Genomic DNA, 14,969 nt, shown 5'->3' with positions numbered 1-14,969 from the left:
TCAAAGCAGCATAAAAGCAGACATATAGATAAATGGAACAGAATAGAGAGCCCATGCCTTTATGGTCAATGAATATTTGTCAAAGGAGGCAAGAACATATGATAGGGTAAGTTTTATAATAAATGTTGTTGGGGAAATTGGACAGATATATGCGAAAAAGAAAAAAAAGAAACTGGACCACCTTGCTACTTGCTACACCACACACAAGAATAAACTCAAAATGGATTAAAGATTTAAATGTTAGACTCAACACTATAAAATTCTTAGAAGAAAATACTAGCAGTAAAATCTCAGACATTTCTCATAGCAATATTTTGTATGCTATATCTCCTTGGGTAAGGAAAACAAAAGAAAAATAAACAAATGGGACTATACCAAACTCAAAAGTTTTTGCACAGCAAAGGAAACCATCACCAAAATGAAAAGACAACCCACTGAATGGGAGAACGTATTTGGCAATGATATATATAATAATTTAATATTCAAAATTTATAAAGAACTTATAAAACTCAACACCAAAAAAACAAACAATCCAATTAAAAAATGGACAAAGGACCTGAATAGATACTTCTCAAAAGAGGACTTACAGATGGCCAACAGACATATAAAAAGATGGTCAATGTCACTAATCATCAGAGATATGCAAATTAAAACCACAATGAGGTGTCATCTGACACCTGCCAGAATGACTATCATCAATAAATCAACAAACAAGTGTTGGTGAGGATATGGAGAAAAGAGAACCCTTGTGCACTGTTGATGGGAATGAATATTGGTGCAGACTGGAAAGCAGTATGGAGTTACCCCAAAAAATTAAAAATGGAATTGCCTTATACCCAGCAATTCCACTTCTTGGAATTTATTCAAAATAACTCAAAACACTAATTCAAAAGAATATATGCTGGGTTCATTGCTATGTTATTTACAATAGCCATAATTTGGAAGCAGCCCAAGTGCCTATCAGTAGATGAGTGGATAAAAAACAAAAGTGGTACATTTACACAATGGAATATTACTCAGCCATAAAGAGAGAGAGAGAGAGAGAGAGAGAGAGAGAGAGAGAGAGAGAGAGAAATCTTACCTTTTGCGACAGCATGGATGGACCTGGAGAGCATTAGGCTAAGTAAATAAACCAGTCAGAGAAAGACAAATACCAATGATTTCACTTAAAGTTGGAATCTAGTGAACAAAATAAACTACCAAACAATATAGAAACGTTATGGTCATGACCAGAGGGAAATGGGGGTAGGGGAGGCAGGAGAGGGTAAAGGAGGGGATAAATGGTGGTGAAAAGAAACATGACTTGGGTGGTGAACACAAAATACAATATACAGATGATGTGTTATAGAATTGTGCACCTGAAATAATCTAGCTACTTTTATTAACCAATGTCACCCCAATAAATTCAATTGAAAAACAACTCTGGAATCTAAAGAACAGAAAGAACATGGGAGTCTAAGTCTACAATAAAAAAAGTAATTCAGGCCCATGCTTTGCTTAATCCCAGGATATGAACACAGGAGAGCACCTACAGAGTGAGAAATAGGCCATTTAAGGAAACAAACAAAAAAAAGTATGATGGGTAATTAAAACGTTTTAAAAATACTACTGATGGATGCACAATATTATACATATAATCAATGCTGCTGAATTATATACTTAAAATAGCTAAAATGGCATAGTCCATGTTATATATATTTTATCACAACAAAATAATTTTAAAGGAAGTATGATATACAATATGACACAAAAATACCATATCTTTTTCCAAAAAAAAATTTGTTGACAGTAGAAAGTAAATGTTCTCAGCAAAACAAAAACACAAATAAATAAATCTTTAATAACAGCTTTATCAGCAGTATTAGTTTAACATCCAAAACAATTTCAACTAAGAGTTTTAGACCTAATCCACCAGTTTGGATGTAAAAAAACAGGAAAAGGTACAGGAACAGGTAGAGGAACAATCAACAGTATTTTTCTTAAAAAAAACAACAACCCTCATATCCCAAATGTCATACCCAACTTCTTTTTGGCAAGACCTAGCAACCACTTAGCCACTCCAATGTAACTATAAGAATGGTTTTTCTCAATGGAAACACGATATAAATTTTGCAGAACTCAAGTTTCCACTCTGGCTGTGTATATCCATCACATAAAACCCTTTTGTCATCAAAGATCCATTTGCAGTGAAAATAGTAAAGGAAGAAGGGAAAAACAAACATGCAAAAATGCAAATTAGTAGTTTAAAGAAAAACAGGGCTCAACTTTCTAAACATAACTTAAAATTTTCAAATACACCCAGGCTAAATGCTTATGCAAAGGTGAAGAATGTTAAAAGCACACTGTGACACATTTTTAAAAATGAATTAATTTTTTTTGAGAATGGTTAATGCTTGATACCTCCTTCATCAGACGGTCTTGTCACCTCACTGCTGCATGAAAAGCTAGGGTAAATCTCGGATATTTCTGACTTGTCATCTCCAAGAACTGTACCAAATGTACTGCTCGAATGAGATCGAGACCGCTGTCTCCTATATTGACTTGCCTTTTCTATATTGGAGGGAAAATATTCATACTTGTGATTAAGTGAATTGAAAAACAAAAGAAACAAAAAATTACTTAAAAGTTTAACAAGAAGAAAAGCAATCTCTTATTCAATAATAATCCAAAAGCTCAGTATTACAGATTCTAATCACCTACTCCCAAACTTTAACATACATTGTATCAACTATATTAATGACTTAATGACCATTTACACTAATTTTTAAATCCAGATTTTAAAAGAGATATGAGAGATGGGAAATTGACAAGCACTAATAAAACATGAGTAAATTGATAAATTTCTATCAAACATAATGACTGTTTACAAATAATTGTTTTTAATTATTTGTAAAATATTGTGTGTCACCAAACACACAATATTTGTTGCCTTTTCTATACTTTTAGAAATTTAAATGCCTATTTGGATGCTTATATGGATCAAATTGACTATTAAAATTCTTATTTTGCCTTGAGCTTTCAATTTTATCAATGTCAGCAATTAAATCTAAAGTAAAAATCAGAGGGCAGGGCAAGACCTAAGTGATATGATGTCTATTTTTATTGTTTAAAATAATTGCGTAACTGTCAAAGCTTTGGTTTGCTAAAAACAGTCTGAAAATCCAAAATATCAAACAATGCTATCACTATATTCAAATATCCAAACCATTTGGGTTTTTTGTTTTTAATTATAAATATGCAGTCTAAGTTATAAGTCAAATAAACTTCCTATGGAAACTATAAACTTTACATTATATAAAAACTCAGAAGTAAAATTTAGGGATACATGAAGGTTTATTTTAAGACATTTATGATGCTATATAGGTAACCTCCCCACTGTTTTATATGACTAGAGGCTCAATGCATGAAATTTGTGCAAGAGGCTCGGCCCTCGCAGCCTCGGCTTCATCCAGAAGGTTGTCCGGAAGGACGTCCAGAAAGTTGTTCAGCTGCCCGGTCTAATTAGCATATTACGCTTTTATATATATAGATTCTTTAAATCTACCTTTAAAATATTTTAAGTGTTTTTCATGAAACAGATATCCTTTACATTTTGGCAGTTAAGGGCAATCCTAATAAATGCATTTGAAAGCCCATAAAACCTATAAAATAATATTTATTAATCAAAAGCAGATATAAGTTTTAGATGCCTTTTTTTCCCTTCAATTTTTTGGTTAATCCTCGTCCAAGGATATTTTTCCATTGATTTTTAGGGAGAGTAGGAGAGGGAAAGACAGAGAGAAACATCGATGTGAGAGGAACACATCAATTGGTTGCCTCCTATATAAGCCCCAACCAGGGCCCCGGGCTGGGGTGGAGCCTGCAACCAGGTACATGCCCTTAATCAGAATTGAACCCCGGGACCCTTTGGTTCACAGGCCAATGCTCTATCCACTGAGTCAAACTGGCTAGGGCTCTAGATGCCTTTTTAAATGAATCTAGAACAAACTAATTTGGATATATTAAAATGCCCTTTTCAAGTTCTGTTTTCATAAATGATTAGTGGAATTTTAAAGCAGCCTAGCACTTTTTTAGTGTTTTGAATCCTCAACTTTAAAATGCACATTACACAATGAACTTCTACAGTTCCGAGTAGCTCCACTTTCAGGACAAAACCATGTAAATGGGGAGGAACTCAAAATGCAAGCAGTACCAGAGAGCATGTGTAGACTTCTAGACTGAATATTGTCTTCCAGGGGGTCAATGTCGAAGATGGAGCCAGGATCTGTGCGCCAAACTTTGAGGTCTTTTACCAAAAGGAAAAAATCAACAAATCAAGAATGAATAAAAAAAAGTCAGCACCAAAGAGAGTCAAGAGAAAATCATGAAAGGGACCTATGTAAAGAGAGAACATGTAATAAGCAAACATACTGCAATGCAGACGTCAAAGGAGAACAAAGAAAATTTCCATTCAGCAGGATTTGTTAAGAAAACTTCAGGATGAAATGTAAGCTGCCCTGTTTGTCTTCATTGCCTTCCCCCAGCACACATGCACACCAGACAACTCTGTGCGTCTCCCCACATCCCTGAACTCCGATCGCTCATGCTTTCCACACACTGAAACAGGTACAATGTTGAATGAAAACTCCTGATTAAAGACATGTGACTAATTCTTTATGTGACCGAGAGGTTTTTGTCTGAGAAAACAAAACCAAAAATTCTCTCCCTCTAACAGAAATAAGTGTTTAAAATGTAGGCAAGTGGTAGCCCAGTTTTCATTGTGAGCCAGAGAGCACAAGCTAACCCACATAAGATACATTTATTTGAAAAGTACAATAAAGCAAGGCACCGAGCAAGGATGGAGGGATGGGAAGATGAACAAGGAAGAGCTGTCTGCTCTCAGTGGACCACAGATTAGTTCACCGCTATGGTCAGTCAATTTATTCTCTTATTTTAGTTGGGGGCAAAAAATCTAAATCAATAACTTTCATGTTTTTAGTCTCTCTACCTAATGGTTATCAAGACCTAAAATAATCTGTATAGTGCTGTACCAACAACAGGAAAATAAAAACCTAGTTAAAGATGTGTGGCAGAAATGGAGCTTTAGTAAAAACAATTAATTAGTAACCTGGAATTGGAGATCTGTTTGTCTGTCTTCAATATTATATAGTGCTTACCAGGCACTATTCTCAGTTATAACATAACTCATTTAAGCTTCACAACATCGTAAAGTAGGTATTATTACTATTCCCATTTTATAGATGAAGAAATTGAGGCAAAGAGATTGAGTTAGCTTAGCCAAGGTTATGAAACTAATAACTAACAAAGCCTCCAAAAATTGGCTTAGTCTGAATTACTCAGAAAACCTCTAAACCTGTATTTCTATGCCTGGTTCAGAAAGTTTAATGTTTGTTGAATGCAATATATTTTGTGGTTTCATAGGCAAGTCCTCAATGGAAAACAGTTTCCCCCAATTAGAAAAAAAATAAACTGACCTCTGGATTGCCCAGAAAGGTAATAATTTAGAGTTGAATATCTTATATTTTTAAACATTAATAATTTCTATCTCAAAGGTAATGAGTACTGAATTCTGAGAGCTCAAAGTCTAAACAATTTCATGTTTAACAAGAATCTCACATTCATTCTTGGCCCCTGATCTGGGGTGGGCGCCTGGTGTCAGCTGTGCAGATGTCACCCTCCTGGGAATCAGACGCTCTGATCTTAGGAGATGTCGATACAAAGCAAGAAAACTCTCTAACCCTGTGATACTTTTGATGAAAACCTCACTATTTATCCAATTGAATGTGATCACTTTAAGCAACCAACTCGGGAAGATCAGCAAAGCTATCAACTACCTGCAAATATGCTTGGGATCCCTCTTTGGAAAACACTTTCAGAGTCACTTAACCATCCAAGTAACTTGCTGCCCGACTTCAGTATTGGCGTTTTACACCAAGACATGAGCCTGTCAAATACACAGTTTCCTTGCCCATCTCATCTCTAAATGGCCTCTCAGTAGTTCTACAAAAAGCTTTACATTTGAAGATGATGCAACCTAACACTGAGATAGCTGAGAGGCATTGTTACACGGTTACAAAAAAAATATTATTTGAGCAATGTAATCGGACTAGCTATAAAAATTCAGAGGCTAACTGCTCAGAAGAAGACAATAGTCATGTGGAAGTACGGGTCGTTGATATGTACTGAAAATTTAATAATTTTCCTGCCTACTGCTGTCTTAGACTTCATAGGATCCTTTCTGTCTCAGCCCCTTTCAAACACTATGTCCCTAAGACTTCCCCTGACTGACTGGGAGGAACAGCAGGAAAAGAAGGTTCTTTCCTCTCTGATGTATGGGACTTCCAGACAGCTCTCCATTATCCCAGTTCAGAGACAATATTCAAAAAAATATCATCTATTCATACAATGGATCAGAATCTCTCTGGGATTTCCATTTGTCCAATTACAGAAAGGATTGAAACGATGCCTGGCGAATGCCATGAATCCCATTCAATGTGGTGCATCAATGACACTTTGGTCCATTTTCAATTGGGCACCACATCAAACATGGGAGGAGCTGTCCAGTGGACAAGAGGCCACTTCTAAAGCTTGGGCAAGCGTGATCTTTGTGACCCGCTGAGAAGGAGCGTCAGCTTACCAACAATGATGCCAGGTCTCCGGTCCATCTCCACGATGTGAGGGTGGACACCTTTATAAGCGGCATCGCTGACCACCTGGGTGTTCTTCCTCACGCGCTCTGTCACAGGGTCATCCACGACAGGGGTAAAGCCCCTCCCCTTTGTCTTTTCAAAATCTTCATGATATTTGACCTGAAAAAAAGGTAAAATGATATTAACTCCAACTGTAATTTCCTATTATTCCATAGCTCACACATTTTTGACACAACGGCAGCTGCCACTGCACCAGCTACATCTGGCTTATTTTCTGCATATATGCACGCTTTTTCATTCCAAATACAAGGTCTGAAACTTCAGCTTCCTAAGCATCAGAAATCAAGTGCTGATATATTCACAGTTTGGCATCATTACGGTTAGCAGTTCTTTTAAAGTATGTATAAACCTGTATATCAGTAAGAATTTTTAAAAGATAGAAATGTTTTTTAATCCTGGTTCCTCTCTAAAATATACTTATTTAGGTACAAATTCATTTCCTATTCCTTAACCTTTAATATGCAACAAAAAGATAAGCTAATTCCACACTTATTCAACAAAACAGTATTAAAATTAGATTAAGAGAATTACAAATAATCCTAATTATTTGTAATTAATTTTGTAATTATATACAAAAATGCATATATACTTCAAAATATACACTTTTCAGGTTCTGAAATTGGATTAGGGTGATGGTTGTTCAACTCTGTAAATTATACAAACCATTGAATTGTACACTTTAAGTGGGTACACGTTATGGCATATAAATCATATCTTATGAAACTGTTTTTAAATACATACATCTTTTTAATTTTCTTTGCAACATGCCAACACCAAACTCTGCCTTAAAATTAATTAGAAATAATTCCAGTCAAATGTCTTTCATAAAATGCATTTATAATAGTCATGTTAGAAATAAAAACACACCCCAAAATCACAGAGAAAAATCCTTTTATTAGAGAACATTTCCATTACATTGCAGTGCGATTAAGAAGTCTCCCCAAAAGCACGGGCCCATCCGCATTTCCATGCTTTGTTAGTTATCCAGGTTATTGGTGAACTAACGCCGTCAGCTCACTGGCTGGTGCCACTCCTTAGTGTGTTTTAGTTGTGAGAAGAAGGACCTGGTTGTACCCTACCATTGAAATATGATTTTGCGCTTCTTTGACATGTCTCAGACCAGGTGTATCTAAAATAAGACTTGGTCTACCTTTCATCTGTTTATGGTCCTGGGTATATTTTACCTGCAAAGTAAATAGCAGAACAGACTTGATAAGACAATGACAATCTTTAAAAATTACATAACTTTTTCAAGTTTTCCAAGTGAGTGAAATATATTCAACACATTCTACATTATTCTCCCAGGTAACTTGTTCAGTGAATTAATTTCATTCTAGAATAACAATCTAAAATTTTATAAATGTAAATTTATACAGTGGCAGCTTTTGGAAGTCATCTGAAATAACACATGTACTTACTGCATATATTCCAAATGTTTCTTGAAAATATATTTTGTTTTCACACACACAAAAAAACCAGGACTGCACATAAATAATAAATGATACACCCTTTGTGACAGTCCAAAAGGAATAAAACCACTTGCCGAACTAATATTTTCTTGATTCTTCTTTACTCTTTCCATCTCAGGAGTTACACTTAAAGGCGTAGCTCTTCCCAGCTGACCTTTATAATAAACCTATCATTTCAGAGAACAAAAAAAAAAAATAGTGTAATGTGAATCAATTCAACTAAATCAGAGTCTCATAGTATTTATTTTAAAGAACTAGTCAAAAAAAGAAAACTATGAAAAAAGGTTGCTATCTGATGTCTAGTCATATTTTAAATGCTTGCACCTTAAATCAATCTATTTTAATTCATTCCATAGCATTGAATCACTGTGAATGTACTCAAATATATGGGCATACCATCAGTAACACTGTAATACGCATTCCATCACAAAGGAATGTGATAAGAAATGTCTTCATGGATATTACTTAAAGGTACTCCTGCCCATACAGAATGGTACCAATGTGGTTTCTTAGTAATTAATTGTGGCAGATCTTTTGAAAGGTTATCTTTAAATAGGTGACATGATCTTGCATAAAAAGGCCGGTGTGCTTCCCACTACTCTCTTCCTCCTTTTCAATAACCACGTCCCTTTTGTGACATGATCTTGCATAAAAAGGCCGGTGTGCTTCCCTCCTTTTCAATAACCACGTCCCTTTCTGAGAGTAATAGACTCAGTCACATCCAGTGCGACTCTAAATATATCAGGAAAAGATGAGCATCTACTTCCCCAAAATATAGTTGTCAGGAAAAGTGCCAAACAGTAAGATGCCTTTGCTTTATAATCTGGTCCAATAACTTGAAAGGTGTAAAGATACAAGGTTTCTTTGAACCTAATAGATTTCCAAATTTCCTCCTCCACAGAACTCCATCTATATGTTAATGACTTCAAAGAAGAATTCTCTCAGTGAACTGCATCCATGGATTACATAAACAGCAAGGAGCTGGAGCAGGCTGGGAGTTAGTGTCTTAGTAAAAACTGAAAGCTCCTACAAGAACCCTTAAATGGGCCTGCCTCAGGTGACCTATTTAGCATACACACTTTATAATTTCTCCCCAGACAGCGTCCAAAAATAAAGTAATAATAGCTGGGAGTGGGCTGAACAGGCGAGAGAGAACATGTGCAGGAAGGAAAGGGAGTGGGAAAGCTGATGGGTAGGGCCATGATGCCCGAAGCTGCCACCAAGTCCCTCTGAGGAACCACAGCAAGCACAAGCAGGAAGACTAGATAAGAGGGATACACAATAACCTGCAGACAAAAGTCACACGGCAGGTCCCCGGGAACTCTGGAAGGGAGAATGCCTGGCTATGCCCACAAGACCTAAGACCCTGAAACCTTTCCAAAGCCAATGTCAACTCCAGGTCATGAACACTTGTAAACATCATCCCTTCATTGACACACTGACAATACGTTGGGTATTATAAGAAAGAAGTTGCTAGGATCACACATTGCTGATATTCCTCTGGTTTTCTTTAACTCTCTTCAGCTCTGGTGGATCAGAAATTGCAGTTGCCTGTTTAATCTCTCCTTTGTATTTTACCTGTGGAGGATAAATCAGAATGTTAATAGGTAGAATGATGGTTTCCACCCAAACACCACAGAGGATGGAGCCTCAAATTAACCCTGTCTTTTCACACATCTTTTCCACCGTAGGTATGTTGACATCTACCACTGGATTCTGATTCATCTGACTTAGCAAGCACAAGTGTTGGTTGTGCTTTTTAAAGATGAACTTCTAATCAATATTTTGCTGTTCAATATCCAAACTAACTGCCAAAATTCCAGGACTAAAAGTATTGGACATAGAAGGGGGAATCATCAGAATGAAGTCATTACCTAAGAACTATAGTGAGGTTACATGGCAGCCTGGGAAGACCAGGACTCTCTTTCCGACCCAGGGCTTCAATCTTCAAAAATCAAAAACCAAAGAGGAGGGAATGGGGACCAGTGAAAAGGCAAAGGGGATTAAGAAGTACAAACCGTCAGTTATAAAAATAGTCACGGCACAGGGAACATAATCAATAATATTGTAGTAACTATGTATGGTGACAGATGGGTACTAGACTCCACCAAATCTCCCTGGCCCCTAACTAGTCCTTCAACTCCCCGTTCCCCTCTCTCTGCACGCAGGGTAGCCTCCTGTGGCGGGGCCAGACGGTGAGTGCTGAATCAAGCCCAGCTCCCTGGTTCCTTTATCCCCTTCTCCTGTCTTTAGGGTGGGATGCTGCCATAAACCCTAACATTCATACCAGTTCCCCTCTAACTGGGGAAGGAACCTTGAGAGGGCCCGAGTTCATCCACTTGATTGGTTAACTGAAGCCTCCTTCATTTTAGTAAAATCTGATCTCTTTGGAGACACTTCAGTGAGTTGTTTGGGATTTTTTTAACGGTGGAAAGGCATCTGCGGGCGCTGATGCACTCCCTTGCCACTCTCCGGCTGCTGGCATGCACTGGACTTCCCATCAGTTCGGGGCAGGGCTGACGTCTGGGCCACAGCTAGTCCAAGCTTATCCCTAAAGATCCAGTTAAGCTTCTGTCTGAAGTTCCACTTTCACCCGCTGCCCTGAGTAGCGGTGGACACCCCCAGCAGGCTGATACCGAGGGCCAAGAGCAGCCCAAGGAGGTAAACAGGTTCAGAGCACGTTTCCATTTACAGGAAACAGAACACAGGCCTCTGAGTATCCACGGAGCAACGAGCAGATTGCATGATGGGCAGAGTACCTCTCCTCCCAGGACAGTGTCTCTGGCAAACACTGGGGACCACTGTCAACAATGCTGCTGAACACACCCGAGAACACAGTCAGACTCTGTTCATAACCAGCACATGCGTAAAGTGAATGACCTTGAGAGGCCATGTTTGCTCCAAACGTGAGCTTAATGGGAGCAGGATGGCTGCCATTCAAAGTCTATTCACAGGAAAACAGGGCTGGGGTCTCTCATACAACAAACAGACACACATAGATTATCCAAAAAGTCATTGTGTACTGACTGCATTTTGTTCAACATGGATTTTGGTTTTGTGGACTCTGAACACACTCATTCACCTCACAGCCTTAGATTTATCTATTTTTGCATACATATATATTTCTTCCTTTTTAATATAATGTCAATGCCTCGTCTGAATATCATCGATCAAGAGTGGGGGGAGAACCAACCTCTTCATAGGAACAGGGCTGGGCAGGGAATGTTAGTTTCGGCTGCTTGCTTTCCTCATTCAGACTATCCCTATCAAAGCTCAGCTGGTTATCTGAAGCCAAACTACAGTAACCAGGATCATGTGGTCCTTCTGGAGGCCACCTTCACCACCCCCCCGCCCAGGCCACTCAGACTCTTTACATAGGCCACAGCGATTAGTTACCCCACTCACAGGGAGGGGGAGCATGAAAATCACAGATAACCAAGGCATTTTTCCCCAAAGGGGTCAGTTTGAAAGAAAGAAAGGAAAGAAGGAAGGAAGGGAGGGAGGGAGGGAGGGAGGGGAAAAAGAAAGAGGGAGGGAGAGAGAAAGAGAAAAAAAGAGGGAGGTAGGTAGAGAGATGGAGAGAGAGGGAGGGGGAGAGAGAGAGAGAGAGAGAGAGAGAGAGAGAGAAAACAAATTTATTCAGAATAAAAAAAAAATCCTGCAAAGAGAGAGAGAGAGAGAGAGAGAGAGAAATTTATTCAGAATAAAAAAAAAAATCCTGAGTGTGAGCCAGGCTACGGGGTTGCCTCTGCATTTGTTCAGACAGAACAGCGACATGAAGGCCCGCAGACTGTCCTTGGGATGGAGGAGAGGCCCGGCCACCTGTTGGTACAGACCAAGGGGCAGAGATGCAGAACGCTGCACTCTTTCCACTGCCGCGGCTCCCTCCTGTGCACCCACAGAAGCTCCAGAGAGAGTCCACCCAGCCCAGCCCGTACACAAAACATCTCCTCCTTAACTGCAGCCAGGCTCTTTGAAGGCCAACTTGGGTAAGAACCACAGACTTCCCTTTCCAAACAGAATTACTGCCTGCCTACTGGTACAGTTATTGTTTTAGCTCACTTTTTCTTTCAGAAAAAACAGAGAAGGCAGTATAATCTTGTGCACCTGAACCAGCCTGCAGCCAGCCAGAGCCTCCTGGGCAGGGCCCCTCAGGGATACACAGCGATGCATCGATGTTGTCACCTGGAATTTGGAAATGCAACAAGCCCCTCCCCACCTGCCACACAACTGCCCGTCAGCCCTCACCCTCCCACAGGGCTAGCCCAAGTCCAGCTCTGCAGACACTGGCAGGGGGTGACAACCTCTGTCTCTGCGGGCTTCCTTCTTCATCCAGGGCTGAGACCTGCCGCCTCTCCGGGCTAAGACACAGCAAAGGTCTCTTACGCTAACACCAGAGCCAACATCCCCTCCTTCACTAAGCATCACCTCAGGGCACAGTCTCAAGCCCCCTTCCTTGGGGGCTTCGGAAACACACATCTCCCCGACCTAAGCAGCTAGTGAGGTCTGTCTGACTTGAAAAGGGGAAAATGGAAATGATGGTGGGGAATGAGGAATGAGTCACAGAACCAACTTCTCAGCCCTCCACAACACTGTGCTTCTGTGAGGGGAGAGGCATCTGAAGATGTAGGAAAAAGCGAGTGGAGGGGCCAAAAAAGGTAAAAGGGAAAAAAAAAAAACTGAGTAGCTATACCATTTTCTCTGCAAGTCACCTATGCTTCTCTCTCGCTTCTCCCCTGCCCTGGTTGCTTTGCCAAGTTCTCCGGTACAGACAGGGCCTGCTCTCGCTGGGGGAGCTGCTGCGCTGGGAGTCTGGGGAGTCCTGCTCATTGGTGAAATTCAGGAGCAGGCATGAGGGTGGCCTTGGCAGGGGAGGGTGCCCAGGATCTCAGGCCTGCTCCTTGGAAGGCTGGCCGCGCCCTCCCTCCTCGTCTCCAGGGGCCACACATGGCAGCGGTGGTAGAAGTCCGGGGCTCCATCCAGAGCATCGGCCATGAGTGTTCAGCTCTTTGAGGTCATCATTGTGGTGGCCCCTGTTGCACACACACACACCTCAATGCCCAAGTCACCCACGAAGTGGCGATGTCTGCCAGGCGTCTTGTCCTTGCTGTTGGGAAGGGGGCCATCCTGCTCGCAGGTATCATCTTTCAGCAGCTCCTCCTTACATTGGGAATCCATGTCCAGCAAGGCCCCAGGGGCCAGTTCCCAGGGCAGAGACAGAGCCACTGGGCTCCGTTCCAGGGGCTTTGGTGGCTGTGGGTTGGCTGGCGTGTCTGTGTTGGAGGGCTCAGGGTCAGCGATGATGCTGGGGGGTCACGTGCTGCTTCTGCTGGGCCCAGACAAAGGGCTGCTCTGTGCACCCTGGGGGCCCCTGGTGGGATTGGCGCCTGGGGACTGCTGCCCACAGAGCCACACTGTACAGGCATGGGATTGGCGCCTGGGGACTGCTGCCCACAGAGCCACTCTGTACGGGCTGCTGCTGCTGCTGGAGCTGGAAGGCATGAAACAAAATGGCAGCGCTAACTGTGGGCTTCTTGGTAGGCGATCAGGTTGATTTCATGTTCCCACTGCTGGGCCGGTAGGCGGTGCTTGGGTGCTTGGCTGGCAGTGGTGGCCAGCACAGCAGCAGCTCAGGGTGATGATGATGGTCCACACCAGCCAGAACACAACACCAGAGTTCGTATAGTAGGTGCAGCGCTGAGACTGTCCAAGCAGTGTCCTCTCTCACAGGCGTAGCTTTGATTGTTGGTCCCCACACAGGTCTCATCCTGTGGGGGTTCAGCCCTGGCTGACAGGGGGCTGGGCAGCACCCGGAGGAGCTCCATGCTTCCCTTCTTCTCTCCATCCCACCTCCTGCCCTTCTCCGCCTTCTCTAATACCACCTCTTCCTCCCTCTCTCCTCCTCGTTCCTTTTATTATTTTTATTATTCTGAAATATCTGTGAGCTTGAAGCCAAGATGATTTTGTTTTCTTACAGTTGATGGCTAGCATAATACTGAGCATGTATCAGGGGCTTACTAAGTATCTATTGGATAAATGAATAAATTAGGATAAAGAAATGGGAAGAAGCTAAAGACCTCTCATTCCTGCCATCCTCCAAGGCGCTTATAAGAACAAAGCAATGTTCACCCTGATTTTGTCCTCCACCTGGGAGAACTCACTGAAATTGTAAAGTCTTTTAAAATGATCTATTTGGAAGAAGAAGGCTATCATTTATATTGGTAAAAGTTCCATTAAGAGGGTCAAGAAACAGGAAAAATAACTATTGAGGGTAGCACCTTTGAAAGGATTTCTAAATCCCAGGAAGCCTGGTTTAAAATCTCAGCCCTGCCCTTATAAATTGTGGGTCCCCAGCATGTTCTCTGACCTCCCAGACTCAATTTCCCACTCATGCAAACCAGAGAAATAAACTGTACCACTTCATGGGGTCACATAAGGCCTGTAGCACAGGGTCCATATTAGAGGTACCTCATAAGTGTTCATTATCATTGCTTTATTAGCAATAGATTACTGACTGGTCAAATAATTTTTCCACTTTATTTATAAGGTTTCCTGCCATGACAGTATGTCTTAGGACCCCAGGTCTTCTTTTGACCTATTCCAGTCGATCATTTTTCTCTCCGTTGACAGCAGACTCCCAACTCCCCAAGTCCTTGCCTGGATGTAGTTTTAGAGATCTGCCAACTGAATCACGAGGTCCATGAGGACAGGAACTGGGTCTTATCCATCTCTGCGTACCAGTGGCCAGGATAATGTCTGGCACATTGGTGTGCTTATTGAAGATTTTTTA

General features: G+C 40.9%; 1 protein-coding gene and 1 pseudogene across 1 annotated transcript in view; both read right to left on the bottom strand.

Annotated features, from left to right (window-relative positions):
• Positions 1-14,969, bottom strand: part of NEBL (nebulette) — a 112,049-nt gene that overhangs the window by 23,926 nt on the left and 73,154 nt on the right. The window contains exons 19-24 of the mRNA XM_014539379.1: positions 9,665-9,757; positions 8,254-8,346; positions 7,790-7,894; positions 6,638-6,809; positions 4,193-4,285; positions 2,401-2,550 (exon numbers count right to left, since the gene is read on the bottom strand). Of these exons, the coding sequence (XP_014394865.1) occupies positions 2,401-2,550; positions 4,193-4,285; positions 6,638-6,809; positions 7,790-7,894; positions 8,254-8,346; positions 9,665-9,757 (706 nt within the window). The remainder of the gene's footprint in view (positions 1-2,400; positions 2,551-4,192; positions 4,286-6,637; positions 6,810-7,789; positions 7,895-8,253; positions 8,347-9,664; positions 9,758-14,969) is intronic.
• LOC102252011 lies at positions 11,856-13,681 on the bottom strand (annotated as a pseudogene).

Source organism: Myotis brandtii, unplaced genomic scaffold (assembly GCF_000412655.1).
Source record: "Myotis brandtii unplaced genomic scaffold, ASM41265v1 scaffold215, whole genome shotgun sequence".
Lineage (NCBI taxonomy): Eukaryota > Metazoa > Chordata > Mammalia > Chiroptera > Vespertilionidae > Myotis > Myotis brandtii.
Note: the sequence above shows the minus strand (reverse complement) of the source record. Positions and strands in the feature narration are given on the sequence as shown.